A 14,105-nucleotide genomic window follows, 5' to 3' on the forward strand; every position below is an offset into this window, starting at 1 on the left:
ACTATAGCGACGTGATTGTATGATGGTGGCCATGGTAACCTGCTGTAGCAATGGGAATATATGGTGGTTCTTATAGTAACTGACCATGGGAATGGGAATGTATGCTGGTTGCCATAGTAACTGACCATAGCAGTGGGAACTATGATGATTGCCACGGTAACTGACCATAGGAATGGGAATGAATGATGCAATGTAGCATGTAGCAATGGGAATGTATGATGTTGACATGGTAACTGGCAGTAGGAACGGGAATGTATGATGGTTGCCATGGTAACTGACCATAGAAACTGGAATTCAGATGGTTGCCATGCTAACTGATCATAGCAACGCCGCTGTATGATGGTTGCCATGGTAAGTGATTGTTTCAGTGGGCCATATGATGGTTGCCATAGTAACCGACCACAGCAATGGGATGTGTGATGGTTCCCACAGTAACCAACCGTAACAGTGGGAATGTATGGTGGTTTCCGTGGTAACTGACCATAGCAACAGGAGTGTATGATGATTGCCTTGGTAACTGACCACAGCAATGGGACTTTACAATGATTGCCTTGGTAACTGACTGTAGGAATGGGAATGTATGATGGTTTCCATGGTAACAGACCGTAGCAATTGGATTGTATGCTGTTTGCCATAGTGACCGACCGTAGCAACGCGACTGTATGATGGTTGCCATGGTAACTGACAGTAGCAATGGGACTGTATGATGGGTGCCAGGGTAACTGACCGTAGAAATGGCAATGTATGATGTTTGCTATGGTAACTGACAGTAGGAATAGGAATGTGTGATGGTTGCCATGGTAACTGACCATAGCAACGAGAATGTATGATGGTTGCCATGGTAACCAAGCATAGCAATAGGAATGTGTGACGGTTGCCATGGTACCTGTGTGTAGCAATGGGAATGTATGATGGTTGCCATGGTAACTGACCGTACAAACAAGAATGTATGATGTTTGCCATGGTAACTGACTGTAGGAACGGGAATGTGTGACGGTTGCCATGGTAACCAATTGTACCAGTGTGAAGTATGATGGTTGCTGTAGTAACTGACCGTAGAAACGGGAATGTATGATAGTTGCCAAGGTAACTGTACCAATGGGAATGTGTGATGGTTACCATGGTAACTGACTATGGCAATGAGAATGCATGCTGGTTGCCATGGTAACCAAGCATACCAGTGGGAATGTACATATGTTGCCACGGTAACTGACTGTAACAATGGGAATGTGTGATGGTTGCCATGGTAACTGACCTTAGCAATGGGAATGTATGGTAGTTGCTGTGGTAACTGACCGTGGCAATGAGAATATATTTTTGCCATGGTAACTGGCCATAGCAGTGGGAATGTATGATGGTTGCCATGGTAACTGACCATATCAACGCGACTGTGTGATGGTTGCCATGGTAACTCACTGTAGCAATGGGAATGTGTGATGGTTACCATGGTCACGAACCGTAGTGACAGGCATGTGTGATGGTTGCCATGGTAACCAACTGTAGCAATGGGAATGTGTGATGGTTGCCATGGTCACTGAGCATAGCAATTGGAATGTATGATGTTTGCCATGGTAACTGACTAGAGCAATGGGAATGTATTATGGTTGCCATGGTAACTGACTGTGGCAATGAGAATGTATTCCGTTTACCATGGTAAGTGACTATAGCAATGGGAATGCATGCTGGTTGTCATGGCAACTGTGATTTCCTTAGACTATGAGCACAATATTTTCATCTGCAAAAACATTAGTGAGTGCCCAGAGATCTCACAAGATGGGGTTTAAATGTCTCAAGCACATGAGCACTAGAGAGGGGCTAAGGAGCTGTGGCCTCAATGGTGTGGAGACTGAGGACAGCACAGGACAGCCCTCAAGGGGCTTGAAGGGAGGATTTAGAGATGGTGGATCCTTTTGATATAGCAGAAAAGAGCATGAGAAAGAAAGAATTAATGCCAAGTGCAGCTGGGGAGGTCCCAAGTGGATGTGAGGAAAAAGGAATTTCACTCCATGGAAAATGCTGTGCTGCAACACGTCAGCCAGGAGGAGTCTGGATGAGCCCAAGGCTTTGTGTGTGCAGGAAGAGCCAGGGAGGACGCAGAGATGTCAGTGCAGGAAGGTGCCAGCCAGGTGGGGCAGCCGGGGGGATGACGACAGCCTGCAGGGAAAGGGGCAGGGCATGGACACCGTAGGACAGCCTGGGCTGGAGAGGAGACAGGGAGGGGGAGAAGCTGAAAGGCCCTGACAGAGCCACCTTCTGCAGGCCTTTGGCCATGGCTGCTGTCTGTGCCCCTGAGGCCAGGAGGAGGGGAGTGCCCCTTGCAGCCCTGGGGCCTCATGGCCTCCTTGTCCCTGCTCAGCAGCCTGGCAGGTGCCACCCCATGGGCCTGCCCTTGGCATTGCACATCCCACATCCCAGTGCCCCAGGAAGAGCCCTGAGGAATGAGGCAGGGACAGGATCTGCCTTCCCAGGGGCTGGGGGTCAGGGTTTGGTCCTCTGGATTAAGGAAACACATCCAGGTTTCCTCAGCATCAGAGCCACCTTTCCCTTGCTTGTCCATCCTTGTCATCACTGTCTGCAGTTTTCTGCTCTAACTGGAACCTGGGGACACGTTCTCAGTTGTGTCCCTCAGTGAGACTCATTAGCACTACAAGAAACTTCAGTGTTTCAATCTCACTTTGACTTCTTGAGAAGTTGTTTGAACTTCCTCTCAGGGACTGAGTCTCATGTAAACAACACCAAACCCCCTGAGGGTCATGAAATGCCTGGGGCTGTTGCTGTGCTGCTGAGCTGGGCAGGGCTCCTGGCACACAGGGAGCTCCTGGCAAGCAAGAAGAGCTTCAAAGAGACAGCTCTGCTGGTGAGCAGCTCCTCTGCACAGCCCAGCAGGGCTGAGGGCACTGCCAGGCCAGCTCAGGGACACCAGCAGGGCACAGACAGAGCTTCAAGGGGCTCAGCACTGGCAGGAGGGCTGAGAGCTCCCTGCAGGAGGAATCTTGGCAGGGCTGCACAGGGTGAGTCTGTGGCTGCAGGGCAGTGCAGGGGCAGCTCCTGGAGGCATCTCCTAAAGCTGGCCCAGACCCAGCTGATGGGATGGGTGAGCAGGGGCTGTTTTGGGGCACTTTGGAAGAGCTGTGAAGCCGGGGGTGCAGTCAGGGGTGCCCAGGGCTGTGGGGCAGAGCAGGGTCCTGCAGCCCAGGGTGCTGTGCTGGGCAGGGACTCTGCTGCCTGCCAGGGGCAGCTCTCAGCCAGCCCAGGGAGCTGCTGCCAGGGCTGGGGCAGAAGGGCTGTGGGCAAGGAGCAAACCTGGCAGCTGAGGGAGAACCTTTTCCATGTCTCAGTGTTACAGGGTCAGACCTGCTCACAGCTCCACACCACTACACCATATTGAATGGAGAATTTTTTGCAAAGCTCACAAAAGACAGGGGCTACAGGAAAGGAATTAGTCCTGAGGTGTGTTTCCTGCTTAGGCATTGTAGCAGAGACATTGTTCTCTCAGTTCAAGAGGCTGCACTGAAATTCCAACTCTTTTACTCTCTAAGGTGAATATTTCAGGCAGTCTCAGAGATGAGCACAGGATCCTGGGCAGTGCTGAGCCTTCCTTTGGGGGTGGGCACTCTCCTGTCCCAGCCCTTGGCTTCCCTGTGGGAGGGCTCCTGTCCTGCTCTGTCCAGCACAGCTGCACCTCTGGGCTGGCACAGGGGACACTTCACAGAGCTGCCCTTTCAAGCAGCGCTGCCCTGCTCTCAGCACAGATCCTGGTGGGCTTTTTAAAGATGAATCTGTGTGTGAAGTCCTCTTCAAGGCAGCCCAAGGGAAAGTGCAGGGCAGATGGGAAACAGGCTGAGAGGCACTGCAGCTCTCCTGGCTCTGCAATAAGCAAGGGAGAGCTCAGCCCTTCTGCCTGTCCTGGCTCAACACTCTTCAGATTTCTAATCAGAAAAATTTACCCCTAACGCCCCCCCCCCACGTGTTATGACTGTAACCAAAAAACCCAGTCAAAACTATTTTAAGGATACACTCTGCCTCTCTTCTGCAGACCAAATTTCTCCAAGACAACAGTACAGGAATTGAACTCTTCCATCAAAGGTGGGTTCCATGTGACATCCCCTGTGATCATGAGAGCTGTCCCAAACCAGCTCCATGTCTGCACTGCAGCAGAGCAAAGCTGAGTCCTTGGCAGCACATGGGCAGAGCTCCTGCTCCTCACAGAACCCTCAGAGAGCACAAATCAGAGAAAAGAAATGCCTTGACTTGGAGGGGATTTCCCTGAAAACTGCACTGGCTTTGCTGAGAGGGGGCTGTGTTAATTGTTCCCTGTGCTTTCCTTTTCTTAACAGACCCTGTCCTAATGAACAGCAAATGTCCAACAGCAGCTCCCTCACCCAGTTCCTCCTCCTGGCATTCGCAGACAGGAGGGAGGTGCAGCTCCTGCACTTCTGGCTCTTCCTGGCCATCTCCCTGGCTGCCCTCCTGGCCAACGGCCTCATCCTCAGCGCCGTAGCCTGTGACCACCACCTGCACACCCCCATGGGCTTCTTCCTGCTCAACCTCTCCCTCACAGACCTGGGCTCCATCTGCACCACTGTCCCCAAAGCCATGCACAATTCCCTCTGGGACACCACAACCATCTCCTACACGGGATGTGCTGCACAACTCTTTTTCTTTTTCTTCTTCATCTCAGCAGAATTTTCCCTCCTCACCATCATGTGCTACGACCGCTACGTTGCCATCTGCAAACCCCTGCACTACGGGACTCTCCTGGGCAGCAGAGCTTGTGCCCACATGGCAGCAGCTGCCTGGGCCACTGGCTTTCTCTATTCTCTGCTGCACACAGCCAGTACATTTTCCCTGCCCCTGTGCCAGGGCAATGCCCTGGGCCAGTTCTTCTGTGAACTCCCACACATCCTCAAGCTCTCCTGCTCACACTCAGGCTACCTCAGGGAAATTGGGCTCATTGTGGTCAGTGCCTGTTTAGGGTTTGGTTGTTTCATTTTCATTGTTTTCTCCTATGTGCAGATCTTCAGGGCTGTGCTGAGGATCCCCTCTCAGCAGGGACGGCACAAAGCCTTTTCCACGTGCCTCCCTCACCTGGTCGTGGTCTCTATTGTTATCAGCACTGGTATGTTTTCCCACCTGAAGCCCCCCTCCATCTCCTCCCCAACACTAGATCTGGCACTATCAGTTCTGTACTCGGCGGTGCCTCCAGCACTGAACCCCCTCATCTACAGCCTGAGGAACCAGGACCTCAAGGATGCCCTGAGGAAAATGATGACTGGATGCTTTTCAGGAGCAATAACCTGCCTCTTTTCTTCTGCAGAACATTCCTTGTGTAACCCTTTACTGGCCCAGCCTGCATTCTAAAGCTTTTGAGAATGGCAGTGGGGGAGTCTTCTTATAATTTTTCCTCTTTTAATGTTCTTAACACAGAAATTTATTTTTCATCCCTTATCTAATTCACTCTCCACCTCTTTGTTTTGACCCACAATTGTGTAAATGAGGAATCATTCTCTGTGTGCATTTAAACAAAATAAAATTCCTGCAGCAAGGTATTTGTCAAACATCCTGCCTTTGTTATTCTGTACATGAGGAATCACAATCACTGAGTACAATAAAGGAGGGGGCTGTACCAGAGCCAGGGGTGGGCTTTCCAGGAGGGTGTCCTGAAGAACTCTCCAGCCCACAGGCTGCATGGAGTGGAGTCCTGCCCTGCCCTTTGTGCCATTGGAAACAACCCATGGTCCTGCCCAGCCTTGTTCTTGGCTACTGAGCCTTCCAGGACTATGGCAGAGGGTGGAGAGGAGTGATCCCCATCCTGCTGGGTCTGCTCCCCACCCTGACCAGCATGGCCAGTGCAGGGTCAGCCCGAGGTGCCACAGCCCCTCCCTGTGCAGAGCAGCACCTCCAGCTCAAGGCCCTGCAGGGATCCCAGGCTGGGATCTGCAACTGGCCAAGGCAGCCTGGACACACTGACCTGGGCAAAGGGATGTCCCTGGAGAAGAGCAAGGCAGCATTTCTGGGCCTGCAGAGAGGAATCCCTGACACAGAGAAAGCTCTTTCTGCAGCCCCCCTGGGGACAGGCTGCTCTGTCCCTGGTCCAGGACTCTGGGCTGGGCTGGGCAGAGGGGTTGGCACTGAGGGGCACAGTCAGGCTGTGCTGGGCATCTCCTGGAGGTGACACCAGGGCTCCTGCAGTTTCCCTGACCTCCATTTCCTCCTGCCATGCTGAGTGTCCAGCCCCTGAGCTGATGGGGATGCTGAGACTCCTCTCTGTGCCCCAGGAGCTGCTGTGGCCTTCAGAGGGGCTGGGGCTGTGGGGGGAGTGCCCAGAGCTCTGCAGCACCCTGGGCTGGGCACTGCTGTGGGGCCAGACCAGACTGGGCTGTTCCACCAGTTGACCTCTATAATGAAATCACTTCTAATTTTCTCCTGAAGAACCATGAGAATATGTGTTGTGTCCTGAGCACTAATCTGGAACTGTGGGATAATAGAAAAGGTTTTGGTGTCAGGGATATTGAGAAGGCTGGGCAGTGTCACTGGGAGACCTCTCCCAAAGACTTGGAAAGGCCAGAGCCATCCCAGAGCTTCCTGGGGCCTTGGGAAAGGTAGACATGGAACCAGTCTGCAAACAGGGTAGCAAGGAGGGTTGGCAGAGTTCCAGACTGCTCAGGCTCAGCAGGGAAGGGGATAGGGCAAGTCCTCCTGCAGCCATTGCCAGGCATGGGAAGGACAAGGCAGGGATTGCAGAACCCCTGTGGGAGGCAAAAGAAAAGGGATGTTGTGTGCCCAGACTTTTTCAAGGCCTTTGATGTGGTCTCCTGTGGTCTCCTTATGGCCAGACTGGTGACAGCTGGACTGGACAAGTGAAACATGTGGTGGGTGGGAAGTTGAATGACTGATGAGGGTCAAAAGTCATGGCACAAATTCCTCTTGGCAGCAACTCCCAGGTGACATCCATCAGGGACCAGCCCTTGACCATTCCTATGGAACATCTTTATTATGTCTCTGGGTGATGGGATGAAATGCACTTTCCACTCCTTTGTGGATGATACCAAGTTGCAGCGAGTCTGTGAGAAACCTCGTCCAGTTAATGGTGACTTGGACAAAAATGTGGTCAAGATGACTGAGTTGGATAAACTTGTCCTGCCATCAGGTGCCCAGCAAGGCCCAAGATAATGAAGAATAAACTCATGGGTCAGAGGAAAGGAAAATCAAAAGGAGGGAAAAAGACCAAACCCAACCAAACCAAACCCAAACAAACACAGAATGACAGAATATGCTGAGGTGGAAGGGACCCACAAAGATCATCCAGTCCAACCCAACTCTTCCATTGCCATCTGCCCCCACCCCAGCAGGCTCTGGAGCAAAGCACGGCTGAGGTCCAGCACAGCTCTGCTCTGACAGAAAGAACCTGTAGTCAGGGACAGGAAAGAAGACAAAGTTTGTTTGACCAGCCTGAGGAATAATGGGATCAATGACCTCCTGTATCCCTGGTCACTTGAATGACCCTGTGGATCAGGTTTGGTAGCAGGGAGGGGGCTGCAGGTTTCCCTTAGGGAAGAGGAGATCAAGAGTTGACTCTGTGTCAGAGAGAGCCAGTTTCAAGTGGCTCCAAAATGGACCAGCCACTGCCCAAAGCTGAGCCAAAAAGCAATTCCAGAGGCCCCTGTGTGATAACCCTTTGGAGAAAGGATAAAATCCAGGGTGCTGGGACCCAGAGAGGAGTGAGAGAAATGGGGGAGAAACAACCCTGCAGGCACCAAGGGGAGTGGAGAAGAAGGAGGAGTGAGAGAGCCTTGGTGGGCACCTGGCAGCCAAAAGCCAACCCCCCAGCCCTGAGAGCCACAGCTCAGCCCAGCACAAAAGCTCCTTTAGGTCTGGAGGTTCTTTGCAGCAGCTTTTTAGCAGAGCTGCCAGCTGGGCCATCAAAGGGGATGCTCAGCTGGGTCTGAAACCTGTGGGATCCTTGTCAGCCTTGGCTCTGTAGGAAAGAACTATAGAATCCGAAATAGTTTGAGTCAGATGGGACCTTTCTAGGTCATCTAGTCCAACCCCCATGCAATGAACAGGGACATGTTCAACTAGATCAGGTTGCTCAGAGCCTTTTCTAACCTGGCCTTGAATGTTTCCAAGGGTGGGGCTTCTATGACCTCTCTGGGTGATCCGTGCCAGTGTTTCACCACCCTCAGTGTAAAAAATTTCTTCCTCACATCTAGTTCCAATCTGCTCTTTTTTAGTTGAAAACCATTATCACTTGTCTTATTACAACTAAGTCTGTGCCCATCCTTCTTATAGGTATGATCTCAGGAGCTCCTGACAAACCTTGACCAAACCAGCTGAGCAATGAAGTGTCCCTGGACTGGACCAGGGTGTGGTGAAGTGTCCCTGGACTGGACCAGGTGCTCCTGGATGATAAAGGTGGGAACAATCCCAGGTGGAACAGTTGGGGAACATAGGATAATCAGTCATCCCATGAAAGCCTTGGAACATTCCCTGCCTGAATTGTGACCCAAATGGAACAGTTTGGATACAATTCCCGAATAGTTTGGAAACTCCAGTCATTCCTGACACTAGGATGGAAATTCAGCAGATAACTAAAGCCAGTCCCCTTGGGAGCCCACACCCAGCGGGGCTGAGGGAGGCCCTGGCAGCTCCCCAGCACCTCCCTCTCAGTGGGACACCTCTGGCAGCCTCTCCCAGCTCGGGAACCCTCCAGTTTGCAACACTCCAAAGACCCTCAGTGATGCCCAGGACAATTCTGATCCCCCTCAACAAACACTCCTCCAGCTGTGACCCTTGTCTGATGGGGAAAAAAAAGGGATTTGTGGCAGTGTTTCCCTGACAACAAGGAGAATTTGGGAGAGGGACCTTTCCACACCCAGCTCTTGATATGTCCACACATCTCTGCCTGGGTGTGGGTGTGAATCGACTGTGGTGGGAATGTTGTTCTTGGGAATCTATAATTCAGTCAGTGTTAAAATTGTAGTAAGTGCTATTAAATTGCTTGAAAACTGCTCAACTGGTCAATGATTAAGTGCTACTAATCTTTTTTTCCCCCTTTGTCTTTGGATCAAATCCTTTCCGCCCTGACCCTCTTGCATCCCAAAGATCTGTGGAAATCATTCCTTTTCATCAAAAAATATATATTTTTTTCGTGATGTCCACTTTAAAATCTTCCTCCTTAGCTAAACTCCAATTAGCTCTAGAAGTCTTGAAGACTTGAAGACAATTAAAGGAATGAAAATAATTTGGTTTTCTGTGTTTTAATGGGTCCCACAGTGTGTTTGGAGTTGCATCAGCTGTCAGTCCAAGATGGGCCATGTCAGAACTGGTGAGGTTGGGGGCTGAGGAGCAAGGTTGATCATCCAGGGTCAGTGTGGATCTCCTGAGGAGACACTCAGCATCAAGATCACTTGGAGAACACCTCTATCACCTCCTCCCTGATTTAAAAAATATCCATAATTGAACTAAAAAAAAAAAAGTACAACCTTTGAAGACTTGTTTTGAAATTGCCTTGAAGACAATTAAAGGAAGACAAAGAGATCCTGAGGGATTTCTGGAATTTAATGAGCCCCACGGTGTGTTTGCAGCCCAGCCCATGATCCTGAGGTACTGAGAGAAGATTGAAGCAGCTGCTGAAGAAGTCAGAAGCCAAAGTCCAAGTGCCTTGAAGCATTGCTGGGCCCCACTGAGGGCAGGCACTGCCAAAGCCTCCTCAGGGACTCCTTGGAGCAGCTCCTTGGAGGCCAGGAGTGCAGGCAGACAAAGGCTCTGGGCAGGCCCCTGCAATGCTGAGCAAAGCCTGCCTTGGTTTTGTGGAGCACAAAGGCCAAGGGCTGAGCCCCAGGCCCTGGCCCAGCAGATCCTGTCCCTCCCGGCTGGCTCAGGGCTGTTTGGGGGGCACTGGGATGGGAGGGGGAGGAACAACAAAGGCCCAAAACTGGGCAACCCCTGCCAGGCTGCTGAGGGAGGGGCGAGGCAGAACCCAAGGGCAGAACCTGCCAGGAAAGTGGCTTGTGGTGGCCTGAGTGGCAGAGGCAGCTGCCAGAGGCAAGGGGACAAAGGCCTGGGTGCCTTTGGGCCTTGCAGCCCTGCCAGAGCCCTTGGCCATCTCTCCTGCAGGCTGTCCTGCCCTGGCCCTGCTGCTGCTCTGGCCTTGCAGGCTGCACACACCCCTCCTGCTTTCCCACCCCCTCCCAGCAGCATTTCTAGACCCTCCCTGATGGCTCTGCACCAGCTCTGGCTCTTGCCATGTGCCCTTGGCCTTCTGAACTTGGATCCTGAGCCCCTGTGCCACAGGACATCCCTGCCAGAGCCCAGGCCCTTCTCCTGGGGGTCACTGCAGAGCTGAGCAGATCCAGGTCACCTCCCGTTCCTCTGCCAACCCCCTGGGCCTGCTCTGGGCCCTCCAGGTCCTTGCCCTGCTCCCAAGGGCTGTGGGGGTGCTGAATGGTCAGGGCTTGGGGTTTAGAGTTCAGGATTGGGATTAGGCAGAACTTTGGGAGGTTTGTTGTTCTGCTGGCAGTTCATGATTAGGGGAAGAGCTTTTTGGGCTGGAGTTCTGGGATTGGGCTTTTTCTGGTTTGGAATTAGAGCAGTGGATTCCTTTCCATGGGAGGAGCAGCACTTTTGGGTGGTGTTGAGGCTTGAGGTTACAAAGTGCATAAAGGTCCATCAGGAGTGTTTGCACAGTCAGTGTTTCAGCACCCTCAGCATTCCCTGAACCTGGTTTTACCTCGTCAAAATCTTTCCTCTCTCTTGGTCAAGCCCCTGATTCCTTCCCCAATCTTCTTCTTCCTTTTGTCCCAATTCTTCCTAACCTCCTCAGAACTTCCATCAGGATGGGCTCAGCTTTGTGATGATGCTGTGCAACCTCATGGAATCAAAGAGCCACTGTGAAACTGCAGAACCTCATGGAATTACGGGGCCATCGTGACCCTGGGGAAAGCCATGGAATCAAGAGGTCACTGGGGCACTGCAGGGCCCCGTGGAGCCAAAGGAACCCAGGGACAGTGGGCAACTTGATGAAATAAAGGGGCCACTGTGACACTGCAGAAACCCATGGAATCAGGAGGCCATTGTGGCACTGCAGGGCTTCTTGGAAACAAAGAAACCCTGGGCCAGAGTGGAATTTCATGGAATCAAGAGGCCATTGTGACACTGGGGAACCTCATGGAACAAAAGGAATCCAGGGACACTGTGGGACTTCATGGAATCAAGGGGCAGTTGTGACACTACAGGGCCTTATGGATCCAAGAGAACACAGGGAAATTGTGGAATCTCATGGAACCAAGGGACATGTGGGGCCTCATGCAACCAAAGGAACCCTGAGACATTTTGGAAGCTCATGAGAAAAAATGTCCATTGTGGCACTGCAGGGCCCCGTGGAAACAAAGCAACACAGGGACACTGAAATGTGGTGGAACCAAGGGGCCATTTTGACATGTGGGGCCTCATGGAAGAAAAGGAACCCTGAGACATTTTGGAACCTCATGGAGCCAAGGGACCATTGTGACCCTGAGGAACCTCATGGACTCAAGGGGCCACTGTGACACTGCAGGGCCTCCTGGAACCAAAGGAACCCTGAGACATCTCAGAGCCTCCTGGAACCAAGAGCCCTCTGTGCCTCCCCAGAACTCCATGGAATCAAGCAGAGCCGCTGCCTCCCCCCCACCGCCGCACGGACCGGAGTCGCCGGCTCTGCCCCGCTTGGACACCTCTGGAGTCAGCGTGTTCTTGGGCAGCACAACTGATCTCAGAACAGAGAGTTTCCCAGATTTTGCTTTGCCCCCTCTTTTCCCCAGGGACAGGGCAGCCTCTTTCCATGGCCCCTCTGCTCACACAGGGTGTCCTGCTCTTCTCCTGGCACATCCCATCTCCCCTCAGAGCCTTTCCCCAGGGGAACACGTCTGTGCTGGCCTGAGCAGCCCTTCCTGCACCCCCTGCCTGTGCTCCCCACAGCCCCTGAGCTGGGGGGGCTGCTCTGCAGAACACGGGGGCTCTGGGGCCCATGGCCATGGGGGACTCTGTTGGGCTGTGCTGCTCCAGCTGGGAGGCAGAGCCAGCTGATGGTGCTCCCTGCACTGACCACCTCCCACAGACGCTCCTGTGTGGCCATGGGGGGGGCTCAGAGGGGCCCTGCCTTGTTCCAGAGCTGGGACATGGCTTTGGGGGCTGATCTTGATCCACCTGTGGAAGTTCACTGAGGGCAAGAGAAGGCACTTGCAAGAGTTTTCCCTGTACTTGCTGTGTCCCCTGGGCTTGCAGAGCTCTGTTTGCCCCTTCACAGCAAGATTTAGTACTTTATCTCTGGGTGACTCCACCCTGGGCAGGATTCTGCTCCAGGGCTCCATTCCGTGCTGACTGGATGGGACGGGCTGTCCCTGCAGATCCTCTGTGCTCTCCTGCACTTCCTGAGTTCCTACAGACAAGTCCTCACCTGCCATCAGAGCCCTCACAAGCTGCAGAGCCCCAGGCAGGTGACTTGGAGATCATTTGTCACCTCCATTGGCCATTGGCCACCAACACACAACATCTGAACCAGCCCTCAGTCCCTGCAGTCCCAGTGGGTCCCTGACCTCCCTGCACTGTCTCCATGAGAAACAAGCAAAGCAACAAGACTTTTGAGAATCTATTCCTTTCTGACACTCAGAGATTGTGATTCCTCATGTACAAACTAACACAGGCAGGATGTTTGAAAAATACCTTGCTGCATAAACTTTCATTTTTAAACATTTATGTTTAAATGCACACAGAGTATGATTCCTGATTGGTACATTTTGTGGGTGAAAAAAAAGAGGTACAGAGTGAATTATATGGGATGAAGAATAAAATTTCAGTGTTATTAACATTAACAGATGAACAAAAAAGGAAAGCCCCCCACCACTATCAAAAGCTTTAGAAGGCAGGCTGGGCCCAAAATAAGTTACACAATGAGTGTTCTGCAGAAGAAAAGATGCACTTTATTGCTCCTGAAAAACATCCAGTCATCATTTTCCTTATGGCATCCTTGAGCTCCTGGTTCCTCAGGCTGTAGATGAAGGGGTTCAGTGCTGGAGAAACCACTGAGTACAGAACTGACAGGGCCAGATCCAGGGATGGCGAGGAGATGGAGGGGGGCTTCAGGTAGGAAAACAAGACAGAGCTGAGAAACAGGGAGACCACACCCAGGTGAGGGAGGCATGTGGAAAAGGCTTTGTGCCGTCCCTGCTGAGAGGGGATCCTCAGCACAGCCCTGAAGATCTGCACATAGGAGAAAACATTGAAAATGAAACAACCGAACCCTAAACAGCAACTAACCCCAATGAGCCCAATTTCCCTGAGGTAGCCTGAGTGTGAGCAGGAGAGCTTGAGGATGGCAGGGATTTCACAGAAGAACTGGCCCAGGGCATTGCCCTGGCACAGGGGCATGGAAAATGCATTGGCTGTGTGCAGCAGAGAATAGAGAAAGCCAGTGGCCCAGGCAGCTGCTGCCATGTGGGCACAAGCTCTGCTGCCCAGGAGGGTCCCGTAGTGCAGGGGTTTGCAGATGGCAACGTAGCGGTCGTAGCACATGACAGTGAGAAGGGAAAACTCTGCTGACATGAAGAAATAAAAGAAAAAGAGCTGTGCAGCACATGCCTTGTAGGAGATGGTTGTGTTGTTCTGGAGGGAATTGTGCATGGCTTTGGGGACAGTGGTGCAGATGGATCCCAGGTCTGTGAGGGAGAGGTTGAGCAGGAAGAAGCCCATGGGGGTGTGCAGGTGGTGGTCCCAGGCTACGGCGCTGAGGATGAGGCCGTTGGCCAGGAGGGCAGCCAGGGAGATGGCCAGGAAGAGCCAGAAGTGCAGGAGCTGCAGCTCCCGCCTGTCTGCCAGTGCCAGGAGGAGGAATTGGGGCATGGAGCTGCTGTTGGACATTTGCTGCTTCTTAGCACAGGGTCTGTTCAAAAAATGAAAGGACAGGGAACAGTTAAGACAGACCTCTGTGAAAAAGCCACTCCATTGCTACAAGAAATCAATGTGTCAAATGTCACCAAATGCACTGCCAAGGAGTCAGTTTTGCTCTGGTCCAGGGGGACATGGAATTTTTTGGTAGAGCTCTCACACACACAGGGAATGTCAGATGT

The 14,105-nt window shown here is 52.3% G+C and overlaps 2 protein-coding genes across 2 annotated transcripts; one reads left to right on the forward strand and one right to left on the reverse strand.

Annotated features, from left to right (window-relative positions):
- Window positions 1-4,560: 4,560 nt before the first annotated feature.
- LOC120324873 (olfactory receptor 14C36-like) lies at window positions 4,561-5,256 on the forward strand (the record flags this gene model as incomplete). Its single annotated transcript, XM_039389528.1, has 1 exon — window positions 4,561-5,256. A coding segment is annotated over one exon (696 nt), but the record flags the coding sequence as incomplete, so codon positions are not given.
- A 7,638-nt stretch (window positions 5,257-12,894) lies between these two features.
- On the reverse strand, window positions 12,895-13,515 carry LOC120324871 (olfactory receptor 14J1-like; the record flags this gene model as incomplete). The annotated part of the gene is made up of 2 exons (XM_039389525.1): window positions 12,895-12,906; window positions 13,051-13,515. Coding segments are annotated over 2 exons (477 nt in total), but the record flags the coding sequence as incomplete, so codon positions are not given.
- Between the last annotated feature and the right edge of the window lie 590 nt (window positions 13,516-14,105).

The sequence above is a fragment of the Pipra filicauda genome, unplaced genomic scaffold (genome assembly GCF_003945595.2).
Source record: "Pipra filicauda isolate LSUMZ 115617 unplaced genomic scaffold, ASM394559v2 scaffold736_size123286_pilon, whole genome shotgun sequence".
In the NCBI taxonomy this organism is placed as follows: Eukaryota; Metazoa; Chordata; class Aves; order Passeriformes; family Pipridae; genus Pipra; species Pipra filicauda.